Consider the following 19568-nt stretch of genomic DNA (forward strand, 5'->3'; position numbering starts at 1 on the left):
CTGTTATAAAGGTTCAACACTCAGATAAAGAATAGACAACACTCAGATAAAAAATAGTTAAAAACTCGGTCCTAGGTACAACACTATAGAAAACGGACGGATCCGTCAATGTCAAATCAAATGTCATTGTCAGTAACAATCTTATTGATTGCCCGATTGACATTTGACAGTAACTTGTGAGTCGACTTGAATTTATGAAAATAAAAGTTTAGTGTTCATTATTTCTTTTCTACAGCTTTCAAAGTTATTCAATAATAATTGTTATTTAAATTTTGAGGTAAAATAAAAGGCATGGACAAGTACAGTTTATGCCGATGCTGTTTAGCACAGCCGCCTGATAAACAACTTAAAACGACATATACGCGTCTCGGAAAAGCTGAAATATATGGAGATATGCTGAAAGAATGCTTTGAAATACATGTAAATATTATTTCCTCTTTGATAAAAATTATAGGAGCAATAGATGTTATGAATAAATAAAATATTATTTGTTTACAAACATTTATAAACATTATAAAAAATTTGACATCATATGTACACAATATGATGTATTTTCCAGCTACCATTAGGCAACAGTGTAGATGATGGAATATGTGATGAGTGCGTCTCAAGACTCTGCAATGCTGCTGACTTTAAGAAACAGGTCATCAGCTGTCAAAAGAAATTTCAGACTACTCTTACAAAGTTAAATGTCAAAGGTGAAATTATTATATTCCAATTTAAATCATTTGATTTTGTTACTTGTTATTTCTAAAACTTGTAACTCCGATAATACTAGCTGCCTGTTGCATCTCCGTCCATGTGGTATTATGCTACATCTATACCAACTTTCATTGAGATCTGTTGAGGAGTACTGGAGATACCTTCAAACAAGAATTCATCCAAACATCAATATTGTAAGATATTTGATGCAAAAGTATTTTAAAAGAATTAAACTAACAGCGAAACAGTGAATTTAACTCTACTTCATAATAATCCTCGCTGTAGTATAAACTTTAACCGAACGTAAGTAAACAAAAATGTAACAAGAATGTCAGACGTTCCGCAATGACGGATGGAGAGAGACTGCCTCGAGCAGCAGCGCATACTTCCTTATAAAACAACCTTTTGTGTGACTACCCTCAACAGTCCTAACAATATATATAAAAGAAAGTCATGTTAGTTACACTATTTATAACTCAAGAACGGCTGAATCGATTTGACTGAAAATTGGTGGGCAGGTAGCTTTGAACCAGGAAACGGACATAGGATAATTTTTACCCCATTTTCTATTTTTTTATTCCGCGCGGACGTAGTCGCGGGTAAAAGCTAGTTTATAATATTAGTACGATGTATGTTGAAAAACTCTCCCACATTACTAACATTTTAATACAATGTCATATCTCAAAGTACACACAAGATAACTATAAAAGTGAAATAGCATGATGGCCGCTGCATTCAGGTTTTGGTGTCTATATATTTTAATAAGATTTTTATATATTAATATTTTAAATTCCAGATGAAATGGATGACACATTAGTAAAACTGGAATATTCCGATCTTGAGGATGGGAATAATCATTTTGACTATGGTAAGATTTAGCTTTACTTTTTTTAATATTAACAGATGACAGATAGACCCATGGTAATCCTACAAATGTTTTACAGAGCAATGCTGTACTATAGAATACTACTAAGGACCCTCTATAGTCCACACTATTTTACAAAAGAATACCTTGTAAATTACAGATTATATATGTTACTAGCTGTCGCCTGCGACTCCGTCCGCGCGCAGTTAACTAAATGGGGGGGGGGGGTTATGAAAAATAGATGTTGGCCGATTCTCAGACCTACTGAATATGCTCACAAAATTTCATGAGAATCGGTCAAGCCGTTTCGGAGGAGTACGGGAACGAAAACTGTGACACAAGAATTTTATATCAATCAATACATAGTATAAAACAAAGTCGCTTTCGCTGTATGTCCGTATGTATGCTTAGATCTTTAAAACTACGCAACGGATTTTGACGCGGTTTTTTTTAATAGTTAGAGTGATTCTTAAGGAAGGTTTGTATGTATAATAAATGCATAATATAGTAGAGAAACACTGATAAATTTAAAGTTTTCTAATGTGATGTCGTAAATAAGCACGTTTTTTTGCGCTTATATTGCAAACGCTGGCTGAACCCTACGAGATAGACCAAAATAATGTACTACAGTATTGTTCACCTTAAAAAGTTCAACAAAAAAGTCCGCGATGGTATATGTCTATCTCTTAGGGATAACCCAGCATAACCATTTTTATTCTTTTACGAAGTGATTTTAAACAATACAGCATTAATCCTTATCCATTTAAGTACCTTAAATAAATTGTGCATTTATTCTGTAGTAGGTATATTTTGCATTGCACCCGTGCGAAGCCGGGGCGGGTCGCTAGTATTAGATAATCTGAAATAAAGAACTCATTATTTGTTACAAAAAAAAAGTTATATTAAAAGATTTTTTACAAATAAATGTACGGAAATATTAAAAAAATATGCATAAAAATCATTATTTGAATCTGTGGGGGTGTTAGGATAAGGCAAGGTGGGGCAAACCCCCAGGATCTGTATAAGGGGACACTACTGGCGTCAGAGTCGGATATGATATAGATAAGAGGCCCCTTAAGATATCTTTGGAAGATTTCCTCTGACAACCTAGAAAAGGGGGCGCCGCAAAAATCTCGCCCAGGGCAAAAATGAAGAATGAAAATTAAATTACAAAGGGCGATAGATTAGCCAGGGGCTGGATTACCACGGGTCTAATGTATTTAAATGAAAACCTCAAGTCTTTGTTGTTGTATTTTTAATGGAAATTGTTTTTCAGACTTTGAGGAGGAATTTCTGGATGATGAATTAGTTAAAAGAGAAGAGGTTCTTTCCAAGATTATTAGTCTTGAAGATGTCACCATAGAGAAAAAAATAGTAAAGAGGAATGTTAAAAATCTTATCCTAGAAGGTAACACATCTTACTTCTTACTAATATTATAAATGCGAATGTTTGGATGGATCAATGAATGCTTGTTAGAAATTTCGAGAATGGCTAAAGTGATCTCTTAAGGGGGCTTATCTAGACTTGATCATATTTACAACAATCATTTCACTAATCAGATAAAAATCATGATTTTTCAATGAAAATCTTTGCATATAACAGTGTAAAGGCTCTTGTTTTGTTTCTATTTACCCCATTTTACTACTACTAAGTGTGGAAAAGTTGCAAATAGCTATCAGATAATTTTTTTTTTCAATTTACAGATTGCCCTAATGATTCATGTAGAAAAATATCACTTGAAAACATTAAATCGTCTAACAAACATGTGAAATTTCAATTCTTAAACGATAAAATCAAACAGATAAATAATTTAAATAACATATTGAAGTATTCCAATTGTTTACCGTTCTCGCATAAGACAATAATGGGCATAGGTTGTGCTTTTTGTAAAAACATTTATCATGATATAAACGAATTGCAAACACATTATATAGAAGTACATAAGAATACAAATAATAATGAATATAAGAAAGCTAGAAAAGGTGAAGTAACGTTAAAAATTGATATAACAGATTTAAAATGTACATTATGTGATAACAAAATCAAATATATAAAAGATCTAAAAAAACATTTGACAATCCAACATAATATACAATTCTATCCAATAAACGACAGTATATACGAATTCAAATTAAAAACAACACAATTATATAATTGTGTGTTATGTAATTCAACATATGAAACATTTAAAACTCTACATCAACATATGAACGTACATTACAGATATTATATATGTAAAATATGTGATATGGGGTATATGAATCAGTATAGTTTAAAAGCACATATGAAAACTCATGATATAGGTACATTTAAATGCGATCATTGTGATAAAATATTTAGTACACTAGTTAAAAAGAAATTCCATGAAAAATATACACATAATAAAGCAATAAGATATATAACTAATTGTCCACACTGTGAATTATCATTTACTAGTTATTATCAACGGAATAGACATATATTTAACGAACATAATACATCTAATTACAAATGTAATGTATGTGATAAGACATTTATATTAAAATCAAAATTAACCACACATATAAAAAAAAATCATTTAATGGAAAGAGATCACATATGTACCGTTTGCGGGAAAGGTTTTTTTATGAAACGACTTTTAAATGAACATATGATCACACATAACGGTGAAAGAATATTCAAATGCGCGATGTGTAATAAAGCGTACGCAAGAAAAAGAACTTTAAGGGAACATATGAGAATTCATAATAATGATAGACGTTTCAAATGTGGATTATGTAGTTTGGCTTTTGTACAGAAATGTAGCTTAAAAAGTCATATGCTGTCAAATCACGGTTTGACATTAGCGGAATTTGAGGATAGTCAAAATGGAGTAACCAATTTATAGTGTCACAAAAATGGGAACAATAGCGGCGCTAGGGTAGGGCCATGTTGGGTGACCGCCCAGGGCGCAGAGTATAAGGGGGCTAGTTTTGGATATAAAGGGGAGTCTTCGGTGTCCCCTAAGTTACCCTATCTTTAGAAGATTTCTACCGACACCAGAAAAAAAGAAGCTGCCGGCAATACTAATACCGGCCCTGAATGAAGAGAAAAACTGCCTTTTGCTCACTACAGATGTCAGTATTATGAAAATTGACAGTGGCACTAAATATATCACAGATATACAAAAACACTTTATTTTATGTACAAAGTACTTTGTCCCTCAGTCAAGTTTCAATTATTTTTTTAAAAAATAAGTAACTTTATATAAATAGTTCATAAATTATTAAGTTTTATCAAAAATGGCTTTTTTTCCAGCTGTGATTAGCTGCGTAACTAAGCTAGTGTAACAGCTGTTTTTTTTTCATGAAATGGACAAAAATTATATTATTACATATTAAGAACATAAGGTATTGTGTATTATTTAAAATAGTCGAATTATAATTAGAGTCTCTAATCAAAGCAACGTCAAGTACGTTCCCATTTGTAAATAATAAACGAAAAAAAATATTCTTTTATTTATTATTGAAACGATAGAATAGCCATTATTCGCTTGCTTGCAGCTGATGTAATATCATAGGTAAAGTTTAGGAAGAAAACACTAACTGTTCGTATCAACGACCATGGCTAGAGCAGAGCCTGCGCATAGTACCGGAAGATTGCACAGCAACGAGAAAAATATGTAGGGCATACGTGATATGTGGCAGGAAGTCTAGAAGATTGGGGCGCACGTAACACACACACACCTATGTAGATCGTGTAAATGATCATGCTTGGTCAGGCATCTAAGAAAAAATATAAGGCGAAACACGTATCAAATAAAGGGCTTTCGTTAACCAGCATTAGGTGGTTTTATTTCCCCGTGCTCCACATTAGGGGTGCACCGTTGATTATTGCCGGTGCACCTCCCGTGCGAGTCGTTCTGCATGTCTGCAGTCAGTCAGTCCCCCAGCCGGGGCTGATTTAGGATGTACAAATACAAATATACTTTATTGTGCACTATCATTGAGTTACAAAAAAAAAAGAAAGTACAACAGGATTTACACTAACAATAGATGGCGCTGAACGAGTACATTATAAAGAGCAAATAAAATATACATTTTTTCATTGATGGGACAGATAAAATACAGTTCATACCAAAGAGCATATAATCCTTGGTTTAAATTATGCCAGTACTGTAAGTTAGTACTACTAAAATCCCATGCCAAGCCAGTACTACTAAGTTAGTAGCACTGGCTTGGCATGGGATGTTTGAGCTCACTGGCGTGGCTCTAGTTAGAGTTTCCAAAATGTTAGATGTGTGCCAGCTCTGATTTTGAGCGCTACTGTCTTACTGTACTGGCATAATGTAAATTAGGCATAAAAGATGGTTCGAACATTGAAGTAGTTACATACTCTTTGATTCATATTAATAATGAAAACAGCAGCGAATATGGCCGAAACAAAACAAATGTGTGTTTATTTATAATTTCATTAATGATTGTTAATTAAGTTTTTCCTCTGTTAAGCATAGTGACGATTAGTGTCGTAATCAAAAATGTCTGAAAATTGGGAGTTGGAAGGCGACTTATGTCGTTGTTGTCACGCCGAAGGTGTTTTTATTAATATGTCGAAACCGCGCGAACTAAATGGGATAATGGAAATCTATTCGAACATGTTAAAAGCCTGTTTTAAAGTAGTTGTAAGTCTGCTTACCTTCGTATATTAATTTGAATGGTAAAACTTTACGATTACAAATCATACGAATATTCTTAAAATTAATTTTAAATCATAGGAATTGATCTCTTTTACACTATTTTGAAGTTTTTTTTGGGGAGAAAGATTTTATAATAATCACATTTTATGATAGAAAAACGTCCAATTCTAATACACAACACTGAACACACGTTTTCGCTTATTAGATGTTTTTTTTTTTAAATTTAATTTAAAATGTTCCAAACCTAACCTATCAAGTGCTATTTCTCTTTAATAATGTTCCTAACCTAAACTGTGCAGTTTTTTCTTCTTCATAATAAGTTACGACCTGCAATAAAAACAACTTCGAAATAATGTATTTCCAAACCGCTACGACTTAGGGTCCTTCAAGAAGCGAGCGTATCACCTTCTCAAAGGCCGGCAACGCATCTGCGATTCCTCTGGTATTGCAGATGTCCATGGGCGTCGATGAACACCTTGGTGTTCTCGCTGCTCGTTTGCCCCCTTCTCTTATAAAAAAAAAAAAAATGTAAATGAGATCATTCATGTAAGAAAAATTTTATGAAAATTCGGCATGATTTGCTTTTGTAAAACTTTTGGATAAACAATGTACTACTATAGTAACCACGACAACTTTAATAATTTAATTAAGTAAATATTCATGGTTTATACATTATCTCTGAATGGAATGCGCAGAGGACTGCATAATGTGAAATGTATTAGTGCCTTACCATGTTCAGTAGTGGATTGACTCAGGTTTGTGATGAAAAGCACTGAAATTTAACAATTACTTCAAGTATAGTACCATTCAAATGCTACAGGGGTAGTCAATTTTGAACAAAACAATTTTAAATATTCACAAAACTTAAAGGCATGCCAAGACAGGTTTTCTGCTAATGCAGAATTGCTTACACTTCATGCCTGTCTTTTGTTTGGTTGTGGTATTGCACTGGTAGAATCAGCCTATTCATGGAACAGATGTTGCTGATGTCCAAGACCATTTTATTCAATAGCTGCATGGATACTCCATGCAGGATGGTTTTGATAAAGTGTATGACATGTTGAACTTCAAGAGTAGTGTGAATAGGCATTTACTAAGCTAGTGTGTACCATCTTTTGATCACATCACTTAACATCAGACAGGATTGTGGTCAAGGGTTGGTTGGCAATATAAAAAAAAATATAATACATTTTCAGATAGATTCCGTACCAGGCCCGTTACATAATGTGACATATAAAATTTGTGAATCATGTGTCTTGCGACTCAGGGATGCTTATGACTTTATGAAACAGGTGCAAAACTGTGAGAATAAATTTAAAGACTATTACAACAGGAATGCCATTAAAGTTAAAGGTATTTAATTTTTTTAAAAAAAATATCATAAGGTGGCTAATGAGTGAATGGCCACCTGAATTCATTGAAATAGAATAGTGTCTGCTGCCTATACACATCTGCAATTTCATATATGTTGCCTACCCCTAATCAACAGAGGAGAGATACAAAGAAAGATAATATTTCCCCTTCCTATGCATTCTCTCTGTCAAATCCACTTCCCTTTCCTATCCTATCCTTATAAGAATAGGGTGGGAAGAGAAAGAGGACCAAAATTAGACTTCCCACACTCATCAGACGAAATGCTCCAACTTGACACCTGTCTTCTGTGTAGTATTTCACCATTGAGCCGGCAAATGTATGCGACAGATGTTGATGATAATTTGTTCATGTTTTATTGATTTAACTTAAGTTTAAAAATTTATATTATGATAAGGTTATCTGAAAAGGGTCGGTAAGGCGTTGCATATCGATAAAAAAAAATATGACTACAACTAAAGTATGACAAGAATCTTGTCACCCTTTAACATTGATAGAAGGGCGCTTCTTGAGGTGCCTCTCCGACTAAGCTAAGGTTGGCGGTCAGTTCTCTATATTTTTGTTTGTCCCTTAGGAGGGCGCTAAAGAGCTATTATAATTTCTTTTGATTTATATCCACCAGATCAGATAACTTTATCGGTTTATACTTTGTTCGTATTTCATTTCTGGAACATTTGAATTTTATTTTCCAGTATCAAAAAGTGATTCCGTCGTATTTGTTAAAGAAGATGAGCAAGATTCTTTATCAGGTAACAATAAATATTATTTATTTAATTTATGAAACACTAGCCTAGTCTGTGCGGATTAAAAAAACTTAATTCAGACTATGCTTTACATCTGTGCCAAATTTCATCGTCAAGATCCTTTGAGTCGTTTTGGAGATAACTTCAAACCAACATCCATCCATCTAAACATTTGCATTTATAATATTAGTAATCTATTCAGGGGATCTGTTGCCCATGGGAATTATTTCTAAATAAGTTAAAAAATTATTTAACTAATTATATATATAAATAAAATTAGAGTGACTTTATGTAATATCGAAAAAAAAAATCATATTGCGTATTTCATCATCAGCTGGCCAGTTTGTCTACACTGAGGGGCTCGGAGCCTATCCCAAGTTAGGGGTGACTAGGTCATAGTCAACCACAATGGCCCAGTGCAAGTTGACTTCATACATATCATTGAATTTCTTCTCAGATATGTGCAGGTTGCATTACAATGTTTTCCTTTACCGTTAGAATCTTGGATAAATGTATATATTTCAATCGAAAAACACATTGGCGACAAACACACACATGGCGGGATTCGAACCCAGGACCTGTAGATTACAAGTCAAGTGCCTAATACCTGAGCCACCGACGCAAAAATATTTTTGTCTGTTCGCGTTTGTTCCGGGTTATCTCCGGAACGGCTCGACCTATTTCAACGGGATTTTAATGGGAAGGTAGCTGATGCATGCGAGCATTTTATGGGATACATTTTTAAATTCTGCGCTGACAAGGTTGAGGGCAACTGCTAGTTCTACATAAAATTAATGTAACTTAATGAAACTTTAGTAGGATATTCTTAAAAAAAATTGATGCTGAGCTTTACAGAAGGAACAAGAACACTTACAGTGATGAATTTTTTTTTCTAGACTCAAATGAAGACTGTGTCGTGCCTATCAAAGTGGAAGAGGAGGTGGAGGAGGAGTTTTTAATAGGTATTAATGATAATTATCTTATTTACATATTCCCCTCACCTGTCCAATAGATATAAATAATAAAAATTGTTGAATTTCTTTTCAGATTACAAGAATTGTTCACTCGATGATGAGAACATTCTGGATTTGGAACATGAAGGTAAAAACAACTTTCCATCAAACATAACATAGTCATTTTTTTGACCTTTGATCTTGAATAAAAAAAATTCTATACAGGGGAAAGATGGGAACTTTCAAATTTTATTTATAACAAGCAGACTAGCTGTCGCCTATGATTCCGTCCGCGTGGCATAAAATAATAACTTAATAAATAGCCTATATGTTCTTCCAGACTATGTTCTACATCTGTGACAAATTTCACCAAGATCTGTTCCGGAGATACCTTCAAACAAACATCCATCCATCTAAACATTCGCATTTATAATATTAGTAAAAGCTAATTTTCAGCTTTTTGTAAATTTATGCAGCAAAAACTGAAAAACTTAACTGACTACCTTTAAGACGCTCGGTGGCAGAAAAGGAGTTAAGTGACTCCACAAATGTTAAGATTTATGTAATTTATATACATACAAATTTACATACGTTACAAGCATCGATTTCTTTTTACAGATTTAATAAAACCAGTGACAAAACAGAAAGAGAAAAGGAAAGTAACAAAAAAGGTGAATAATGATGACAAAGAAGTGAGCAAATTGATAAATAAATTGAAAAAGGTAAATAATAAAAAGGAAATTAAGAAAGTACAAAAAGACAGCACTTTGGATGATAAAGGTATGTTTTTTTAATACAAAATGCCTATTATAAAAATAATTTCAATGGAAATGTATTATTTTTTTCTATATTTTCCATTTTAGCTAATAAAGATAATGTACTTTCAAGTATAAAAGTAGATAGGACAATAATGTTTCTATTCTTTGTTTCTGTTGAAAGCCTAAATTCATTAGAGTCATGTCAAATTTCCTACAGTCCGACCATTACAATATTTGTTTTTTTTTTAGTTATTTAAAAAGTTTGACATAAAGTGAAGTGATATTAATTATTTATATATATATAATATCCTTATTTCTTAATATAGTTATGTGAGAAATAGTTAAATATTTTGGAATTTACGAGTGTTAAAGTCAGTGTTTGTTCCGCATCGGTGTTAGGGGTGGGTGAGGTTGGCAACCGTCCTGTGCACCCCAGGCAACAGAGTCGCATATAAAGGGACGCTATGATACCCTTTAAATGGTTTCCCCCGACACCATAAAAGGGGGTGCGTAAAAATCTTTACCAGGACGCCGGAAATATCAGAAATGCGCCTTGGGTTTGTCTGTGGTTAGCTCTTTTGATTGGAACCAGGTGTACAAATAGGAAATTTTATTTAACGATAAACGTAGTAGTAATACTGAAATTCTTTGCTGATGAAACAAGAAAACGTGTAAACATAAGGAATTCATAGACATACTAGCTGTGGCCGCGACTTCGTCTGCGTAAAATACTGTCTTTGGGTAGCTTTTTTAATGATTTAGGCTAATAATTTTAGTTAATATTATTACAAAACAAATTAAACTCATAAAACACTCACATAAACCTTACAAATTCCCTTACAAAATTTCATCCCCGATTGCCTCATCATCAGCTCACTATACGTCCCCACTGAGCGGCTCGGAGCCTACCCCAATTTAGGGGTGACTAGGCCATAGTCAACCACGCTGGCCAAGTGCGGGTTGATTGACTTCACACATATCATTAAATTTCTTCACAGATATGTGCAGGTTGCATCGTGATGCAACCTGCACATTATTGCCTATTTATTATATATTTTACCAAATAATAACATCCCTTGAGTATAAAACTTCTACACACTTTGAATGTCAAATTTATTTATATCAAATTATCAGCCTAAAACGTTTGAATCTTCTAAATATAAAAATGGCGATACTTCCATACAATTTCCACCCCATCTTTCAACTCTTTTAGCGAGTTATAAAGTAGCCCATGTCCTTCCTCAGGCTCTAGACTATATATGTGCCAAATTTCATTTGAATCGGTTTAGACAGAGTTTCGGATTTATAATATTACTAGCTGTCGCCCGCGACTTCGTCCGCGCGGAATTAAAAAAAAAACTTAAGTAGCCTATGTGTTCTTCCAGACTATCTTCTACATTTTTGCCAAACTCATTAAGATCTGTTGAGCCGTTTTGGAGATACCTTCATTCTATCTATCCATCCATCCATCCATCCATCCATCCATACGGATGTTACATCCATCCTTCCTTCCATCCATCCATCCATCCATCCATCCATCCATCCATCCATCCATCCATCCATCCATCCATCCATCCATCCATCCATCTATCCATCCATCCTTCTTTCCTTCCTTCCTTTCTTTCGCATTTATAATATTAGTAGAATAGAATAAAGAATGGAAGTGTAATGTAATATGATGTAAGTATAGAACACATAGACAAGAAACACTAAATTTAAAGATTTCAAAACAATAGACAATAAGAAGGGATCATAGATATGAAGCGAATAAGTTCCATAAGTAGCATAGTTCAAAAATATTTTTCTGTCTCCAGACGGCAGAAGCGCGCTAAAATTCCAACTGCGAACTCAAGATTATAAGAAAGACTGCGACTCTTACATATGCGGGCACTGTAATAAACGTTACAAAATGAGTTCCCTTCGCGCTCACGTTAAAAAAAAATTATAAGATCCCAAAATATAATTGCCAACTATGTAATATACAATTTATGACTAGCACCATTTATGGAACATAAACGAGAAGTACATAACATCGATGATAGATTTCAAAAAACAGAAAACAAAAAAAGAAAACATTCAAATTTACACGAAAGAATACATACAGGTGATAAAAGAAATATCTGCAAGGAATGTGGTCAAGCGTTCGTTCAAAAAGCTAGTCTCAATTATCATAAACTAGCTTTTACCCGCGACTCCGTCCGCGCGGAATAAAAAAAAATAGAAAACGGGATAAAAATTATCCTATGTCCGTTTCCTGGTTCTAAGCTACCCGCCCACCAATTTTCAGTCAAATCGATTCAGCCGTTTTTGAGTTATAAATAGTGTAACTAACACGACTTCTTTTATATATATAGATAAAATATCCTATTGTCAACTTTTAGTGATGTGACATTTTGTATCGATATAAAATCGATTTAATACCGATTCGTGTCCGATTTTAATATAATTGGATGGTGGTATTAATATATATAATTGAATAAATGTACACCTGTATCTTGGTGTAATTGTTATACATCTTTCTTTAGTGAAACTCCTTAGACGTAACGTAAAACGTGTACAACAGAATACCACAGATTCCTTGGTTGAAAATATGACGATTTAACCCTGCTTACCTCTATGCAAAGTTTCTTCGTTTGGGCGTTAGATAGCTTTAGTTATAAATTACACTAGGTGTCGCTTGCGACTCCGTTCCCGGGGAATTAAAAAAAAACTAAATACTTGTTCTTCCAGACTATGTTCTACATGTTTCAAATTTAATTAAGATCCGTTGAGCCGTTTTCGGAGAAACCTCTAAACAAACATCAATCAAACCCCAGTAAAAACTAAACTTTCGCATTTATAATATTAGTAAGATTTGGATTATTTGTGTAATAAACTATATTAGTAAATAAAATATAGTACTAAAAATAAAAGGAAATTTATTTATTTTTACATTAAAAATAAATTTTATTAAATCGCAGTTGATCACACCAATGGAAGAAAAAAAACCTTTATTTCTCTTTATATTAGTTTCCATTCCAAGGATATCGTTAATTCGTTTTAATTCTATTTCCGTGGCATATATACCAGATTCCAATCGATCCCCTGAACTATAGACAAACTAAAATTTCGTATCTGCGGTTCCTCTGGTGTTGCGGATGTCCATGAGCGTCGGATCAATTAACGTTAGGTGAACCGATGCTCGTTTGCCCCTGTTACATCTTATATCCTATAAATTATCCCCCTTAAACGTTACTGGCTGTTCCACGACTCCACAGTTTAAGCGTAAAGTCCAGTTTGTTTACGGTTAAGTGGTTTGATTCGAACCATCAGTTGTAGATGCAGCAATTTTTTTTACGATAATTTTAGTTTTGTTCATATTTGATGAAAACATTTTTTGTATCATAAATTAACAAATACTGCAATTCTTTACTGAAGAGATAAAATAAAACATTTAAACATAAGCAATTAATAGATATTTAGAACACTTAGACAAGAAACACAAAAATTTCTCAACAATAGACAATAAGGAGCGATCATGAAAAAAAGATCCATAGACTCAAAAATATTTTTCTGTCTCCAGACGGCAGAAGCGCGCCAAAATTCCGACTGCGAACTCAAGATTATAAGAAAGACGGCGACTCTTACATCTGCGGGCACTGTAATAAACGTTACAAAATGAGTTCCCTACGCGCTCACGTTAAAACAAACCATTATAAGATCCCAAAATACAGTTGCCAACTATGTAATAAACAATTTATGACTCTAGCACCATTCACAGTACATAAACTAGAAGTACATAACATCGATGATAGATTTAATTGTAAAGCATGTAAAGGCACTTTCAATACACAGGTACAATTACGAAAACATATAAAAAACTTTCATATGTTAGGTGAAAAATATAAATGTGAATTTTGTGATTACGAATCATTTAGTTTTGAAGGTATGTACAAACATAAATACAAGCATAAAACAGTCAAAGACTATCATTGTCGGTTTTGTAGAAAGTCATTCTTAAGAAAAACTAATTTAAATTTACACGAAAGAATACATACAGGTGATAGGAGAAATATCTGCAAGGAATGTGGTCAAGCGTTCGTTCAAAAAGCGAGTCTCAATTATCATATGACGAAATATCATCCAAGTGTCAACTTTTAGTGATGTGACATTTAAAATCGATAGAATACCGATTCGTGCCTGATGTGTAATTTAATCGAATGATGATTTTTAATTTATATTTATTTTATTAAATAAATGTAATCTAAAGGTATCTGTTGCTTTAATTGCAATACTTTGTTAAGAGAAACTCCTTAAATAAATATAAAGCATGTTTGATGTGAACCATAAAGAAAATTTTGAGATATGTTTACTCACTTGCTTAGACAATTTCTATCGCTTTTACTTCTTACTTGAACGTAACGAGTTCTGTCAATGTCATGTAGAACTTTATTGTAAGGAGTTTCTTTAAATAGATTCACTATTATTATTATGTAAAAAAAAAACAAATTAAGGGTTAATTTATTTTTTAACGTGTATCACAAATTTTATTTAATCATTTTTATTGTTTGTTAAATAAACTATATTTGTAAATTAAATATAATTATAAAAATAACAGGCAATTTATTTATAATTCCATTCAAAATCAATGTTACTTTAGTTGATCACAGTGAAGACAAAACTCTCAAGTAAATAGTTAATTCTACTTCCATAGTAAATAGTTAACTCTACTTCCATTGCCACGACATGTGTTCCGGATACCAACCAAACCACTTAAAGACAAACAACAGTTTACGTATAATCTCTACTTCTCACAAAACTATATATAACATTAACTAACCTTATTCTATAGTATTAATTCACTTTAATTCACAATTTTCACAAAAACTAAAGACAAATATCGTAATGGCCGCCATGAATGTAATTTGACGTGCCAATGTTTTCAAGCTTTCAATCGAAACGAAGGATAAGGAAGACGTATGCACTTATTCAATACAGTCGTCTTTCCGTCACCTTTTAATGACCACCTGGTCTTTACCATTTTCTATTTTAGATGATGAAATATTATCGTTGATAAACTTCACGTCCATACGAGATGAAAACGGTGTCATCGTTCACAATTGCAACGTCTGCAAGAAGAACTATGCGACTAAAGGAGCGTTTACGAAACATTACAGACAAATACATCTTAAATTACGTAAGGATCGTCGTTCTTGTCACTTGTGCGATGAGAAAGTATCTAAATATACGAAAGCTTTTCATTTAGAATCGAAACATGGTATAACTGCACCGACTTGTAATGTTTGCGGGAAGAAATTCGCATTTCCTTATGAAGTTATAACCCACCAACGATATCAACATATGGGTGAAAAGAGATTCCAATGTGAAGAATGTGGCAAATGTTTTGGATCCAAACTCTTATTGAAAAATCATCTTGTCTCGCATTCTACTACTAGAGATTTTATTTGCGACATCTGTTTTAAAGCATTTAAAACCGACATAGCCCTACGTACCCATATTAAAATACATGATCAAAATAAACCTCATATTTGTAATATCTGTGATAAGGCATTTAAAACCGAAATAGCCTTACGATTGCATATTAGAATACATCTTAATATTAGGCCCCATGTTTGTAATATCTGTAATAAAGCTTACACTGAAATGGGAAGTCTAAGATGTCACATACGGAGGAAACATTCAGATGGTGTGTAAAAATTAAAAAAATACGGATAACGAAGTGATTCTGTTCATATCTTGTAAGAAAAAGTTGTATTTTGTGTAAGAGACTGTTGTAAACTTGTAACCGTTTAAAAATAAACATTATTCAACAAGTTGATGTATTTATTACTACCAACAAAAAATAATTTACTCCTTGCACGAAAAGAACTACTAATTTTTAATTAGATCAAAAATCGATTCTCAATTAACCAACGTAAAAACGTACATCTCTATTTACATAATTCTTGTCTATGTTGAACGTTGTTAAAGTTTATTAGTCTGTGATTGTTTTTTTTTTTTGACCGATTGTCTATGATTGTGTTGTGGACAATAAAATGTCATTTGGATTGTAATATGTTATTGTTATAATGTAAATAGAATTCTTAATAGTGATTATAAATTAAATAAAAATGGCAGTAACGATAACTAAGAATAAAAAAGGACCTATCATAGATCCCGCATTATGTCGATGTTGTCGTTCAATAAAAAAATGCCGTCTCTTATCGACCGAATACGAATGGATGGGAAATAAGGAGGTGTACTCCGATATGCTTATGGATTGCTTTGGATTACTTGTAAGCTTTTTTATTATATGATCATTCATAATAATTCTTCTGCCCTTTTTTGATGTAATGCCGCCACAGTATCTATTACTCTTCCTTAAATCTTTAGCTGTTTGTGAAAATTTTGAGATAAAGTTGTGATGTTTATAAAATAAGGGTAGCTAACGCGTTATTTGATGTGAAAGCGTTTTAGTAGAAATAACAGTTGCAAGTGACTTATCCCGCGCGGAATTAAAAAAAAATATAGTAAAATAACCTATTTCATCCGAGGATAATGTAGCTTTTCAACAATGAAACAATTATTCAAATCAGTTCAGTAGTTTTGTAGCCTATTCAGTGCAAACAATCAAATCTTTCTCTTTTAGTTTGTGGATTTAAGATTTTATTTGAATTCTTTATATGTATTCACAGCTATCACATCTAGATGGTGATAACAAAGACACTTGCATCTGTGCAACCTGTGTGTGCAGGTTACGAGAGGCTTGTGCATTCCGACAGCAAGTTTTGCAGTCAGAGGAGGTCTTCATGAAGGCAAAACTTGATGGAAATAGAGATGGTAATGATAGTACATTTTTAAACCTAACATCATATGCACCTGTAACCTATTGGTTAAGGGTACAGACATCCGATCAGGTAGTTAAATGTTTAACCTTTTCAACTATGACCAAGCTAGTAAAAGCTTATTAGTTAATTAACAAAGATTTGATGTAATACAAAAATATATCTATTTATTTATTGATGTGTTATTCTAGACAATTTACCACAATTCATGGTGGAACTGAAAGTCGAACCAATAGAAGAGGTTGAAACCGATATTCAAATGGATAATGTAACTGATATAATTGAGAACCAAGGTATGTATGAAAGGTTAAGAATAGAGTGGATTCAAATATGATAGCTCATTGAAATGTATGGATGAGTATTGTGCTGACATTACATAGGGAAAGGATGATGTTGATAAACCAAGGTACCTTTATAGATCTTTTCTTCATCCAGGTTGCAAGTAGGATGTCCAATTTACAACAGTCCAACACAGTTACATATAAAATCAGTCCAGCAATTTCTAAGTTGTTTTTTTAATTATATATGGTGGTTCATTCCACCATTATACATGTGGAAATTTAAACGTTCCAGTAGTTTTTTCGAATTCATTCATTACAAAAACACAAATGCCTTAAAATGTTTGTGTAGACCATACAATAATAATAATGTTTATTTGATTCAGATTACAAAGATCCTAATTGTTATACAAGGGTTATTAAAGGCTTAAAAAATTAATGTTAGTAAAAACAATTTAAAAAAAAAGGAAAAATAAACAATTTGTGACCGGAGATATATTTACTCAGCGATGCTAGAATACACTAGTCTACATGTATATAAAATAATGCATACATAAATAATTCCAGAAGAAAAACCAACTCTAGATATTAATGTCAAAATGAATAAGTCAACCATAAAAGTACCTAGACGGAGATCAGTTCGTACAAAACATGTCACTTCAGATCCAATGAAGAGTGAAGTTAACAAAATAAGAAGGAAGAAAGTTAGGATGGATGATTTACTGGATACAGGTATGTGGCTGCGTTGAAGAGATCGAGAATAGAGTTTTATTAACCTAGGGCATACCATCTTAGTCCCGGTGCGATCCATTGGAGATCTCGGGACGCTCGAACAAAGTAAAATTTTACACAGATTTGGTGTTATACAAAAGGGAGAGGAAAAGTGTTTTCAACTTTATAACATTCATAAATAATGCAAAATATAATTTTTTTTAAACTCAATCAATCACGCCTTGTGATTTAATTCCACTTTGTAATATAAATAGCTATTATTCAGTAAGGTATTATGTACCAAACTTTAGTGAGATGTTTTTTTTATTTTCAGAAATACAGGAAAAGAAATCAATTTCTAGGAAGGCGAAAAAATCTATTATTGATCATGAACAGATGGCCTACGCTAACACAGTGACTATAGTTCACAATTCCTATGTCTGTCCGTTCCATAACAAAGTGAGCAATTACTATTGCTACTACTGCAAGGATCAATTTACGAATCCCATTGAATTACGCGAACATACAATGTCACATGATCCTAAAACTCTGTTTGAAAGCATGATGGATAATAGAAAGATACCAAAAATCGATATCACAAGAATCGATTGTCGATTGTGTCAGGAAAAAATCGATAATCTTGAAACATTGAAACAGCACCTCACTATTATCCATGGTAAAGAATTACATCCAATCGAGAACGAGTTTTTAAAATTCAGATTGACATTAGACAATTTAACTTGTACGGAATGTAAGAGCACATTTCCTTATTTTGATCTATTAAAAAAACATATGGTTGAACATTTTGGTACATTTATTTGTGATATGTGTGGAGCTTGTTTCTTAGAACAGACGTCGTTACGCACTCATATAAAATCGCATAATAAAATCGAGGCGTGCTTTCCTTGTGAGATTTGTGGGAAAAATCTCAAATCTAAATACAGTAGGTACTTACATGTAGCGACAGTTCATGAAAAAAAACCAACCGTTAATTGTTACAAATGTGAAGATAGCTTCCTCTCGTATGCATTAAGAAATCGACATCTGATAGAAGTTCATGGAGATAAAAGGACATTCCCTTGCAAATTGTGTGATAAAGTTTACAACAGAAGAAAAACATTAATGGAACATAATCGTCGTATACATTTAAAAGTTTACAGACATCAGTGTGATTTGTGCGACCAAAGGTTTTATTTGCCGTCAAGATTGAAAGAGCATATGGCAACACATACCGGTGAAAGGAACTTTCGTTGTGAATTCTGTGATAAAAGTTATCCAAGGTTACAGTCGTTGCAAGAACATTTACGTTCACACAGTAATGAGAGACGGTATAAATGTGATATATGCAATTCAACTTTCACACAAAATGGCAGCCTCAAAAGTCACTTGAAGAGTCACCATCAAGGATATGAAGTGGAATCCAGCTTTAATTAATCAAGAAATAAAAATAAGAATAATTTTATAGACCGACAATTATCTTACCTGCCATAAGCCAAACTAAATTATGACAGCTCACTAGCTTAGCATGTAGCTGACTGGTATTTTTTTTCTTTTCTGTGACTAAGTAGGTTTTATATATTTTGTGACAGAACTAACACCAATTTCTACTATCTGTCACTGGGAAAGATAACCTTGTTTGACTATAAACATGAATGTGTTTTTTTTTTTTTTTATAAGAGAAGGGGGCAAACGAGCAGCGAAAACACCA

General features: G+C 32.9%; 3 protein-coding genes across 5 annotated transcripts; all 3 read left to right on the forward strand.

Moving 5' to 3' along the window:
* The first annotated feature begins 132 nt into the window (after positions 1–132).
* On the forward strand, positions 133–4699 carry LOC106711712 (zinc finger protein 28-like). 3 transcript variants are annotated; one of them, XM_014504095.2, is made up of 6 exons: positions 133–176; positions 278–420; positions 560–698; positions 1499–1570; positions 2844–2975; positions 3272–4699. In XM_014504095.2, exons 2-6 carry the CDS (start codon positions 292–294, stop codon positions 4432–4434), a joined length of 1635 nt encoding a protein of 544 aa, XP_014359581.2. In that variant the 5' UTR covers positions 133–176; positions 278–291; the 3' UTR covers positions 4435–4699. The 3 variants fall into 3 exon arrangements, with proteins under 3 accessions (XP_014359581.2, XP_045540866.1, XP_014359582.1); XM_045684910.1 differs by having other exon boundaries at positions 157–420; XM_014504096.2 differs by lacking the exon at positions 3272–4699 and having other exon boundaries at positions 157–420; positions 2844–3240.
* Positions 4700–5958: 1259 nt separating this feature from the next.
* On the forward strand, positions 5959–15810 carry LOC106711690 (zinc finger protein 226). The gene is made up of 7 exons (XM_045684864.1): positions 5959–6207; positions 7419–7575; positions 8286–8342; positions 9233–9298; positions 9384–9437; positions 9908–10069; positions 15080–15810. Exons 1-7 carry the CDS (start codon positions 6064–6066, stop codon positions 15739–15741), a joined length of 1302 nt encoding a protein of 433 aa, XP_045540820.1. The 5' UTR covers positions 5959–6063; the 3' UTR covers positions 15742–15810.
* A 347-nt stretch (positions 15811–16157) lies between these two features.
* Positions 16158–19302, forward strand: LOC123722594 (zinc finger protein 845-like). The gene is made up of 5 exons (XM_045684865.1): positions 16158–16322; positions 16722–16866; positions 17063–17164; positions 17717–17881; positions 18195–19302. The coding sequence occupies exons 1-5, from the start codon at positions 16158–16160 to the stop codon at positions 19292–19294; spliced, it is 1677 nt and encodes a 558-aa protein (XP_045540821.1). The 3' UTR covers positions 19295–19302.
* Positions 19303–19568: the final 266 nt, after the last annotated feature.

Source organism: Papilio machaon, chromosome 28, assembly GCF_912999745.1.
Source record: "Papilio machaon chromosome 28, ilPapMach1.1, whole genome shotgun sequence".
Classification (NCBI taxonomy): domain Eukaryota; kingdom Metazoa; phylum Arthropoda; class Insecta; order Lepidoptera; family Papilionidae; genus Papilio; species Papilio machaon.

Excerpts from the sequence above, each read along its gene's own strand:
- LOC106711712 (XM_014504095.2), top strand. The coding sequence starts at position 292 with ATGGACAAGTACAGTTTATGCCGATGCTGTTTAGCACAGCCGCCTGAT. Across the intron at positions 699-1,498 it reads TACAAAGTTAAATGTCAAAG|ATGAAATGGATGACACATTA; the intron begins GTGAAATTATTA and ends TTTAAATTCCAG. Across the intron at positions 1,571-2,843 it reads GAATAATCATTTTGACTATG|ACTTTGAGGAGGAATTTCTG; the intron begins GTAAGATTTAGC and ends ATTGTTTTTCAG.
- LOC106711690 (XM_045684864.1), top strand. The coding sequence starts at position 6,064 with ATGTCTGAAAATTGGGAGTTGGAAGGCGACTTATGTCGTTGTTGTCAC. Across the intron at positions 9,438-9,907 it reads TCTGGATTTGGAACATGAAG|ATTTAATAAAACCAGTGACA; the intron begins GTAAAAACAACT and ends TTCTTTTTACAG. Across the intron at positions 10,070-15,079 it reads CAGCACTTTGGATGATAAAG|ATGATGAAATATTATCGTTG; the intron begins GTATGTTTTTTT and ends TTTCTATTTTAG.
- LOC123722594 (XM_045684865.1), top strand. The coding sequence starts at position 16,158 with ATGGCAGTAACGATAACTAAGAATAAAAAAGGACCTATCATAGATCCC. Across the intron at positions 16,323-16,721 it reads TGGATTGCTTTGGATTACTT|CTATCACATCTAGATGGTGA; the intron begins GTAAGCTTTTTT and ends ATGTATTCACAG. Across the intron at positions 16,867-17,062 it reads ACTTGATGGAAATAGAGATG|ACAATTTACCACAATTCATG; the intron begins GTAATGATAGTA and ends GTGTTATTCTAG.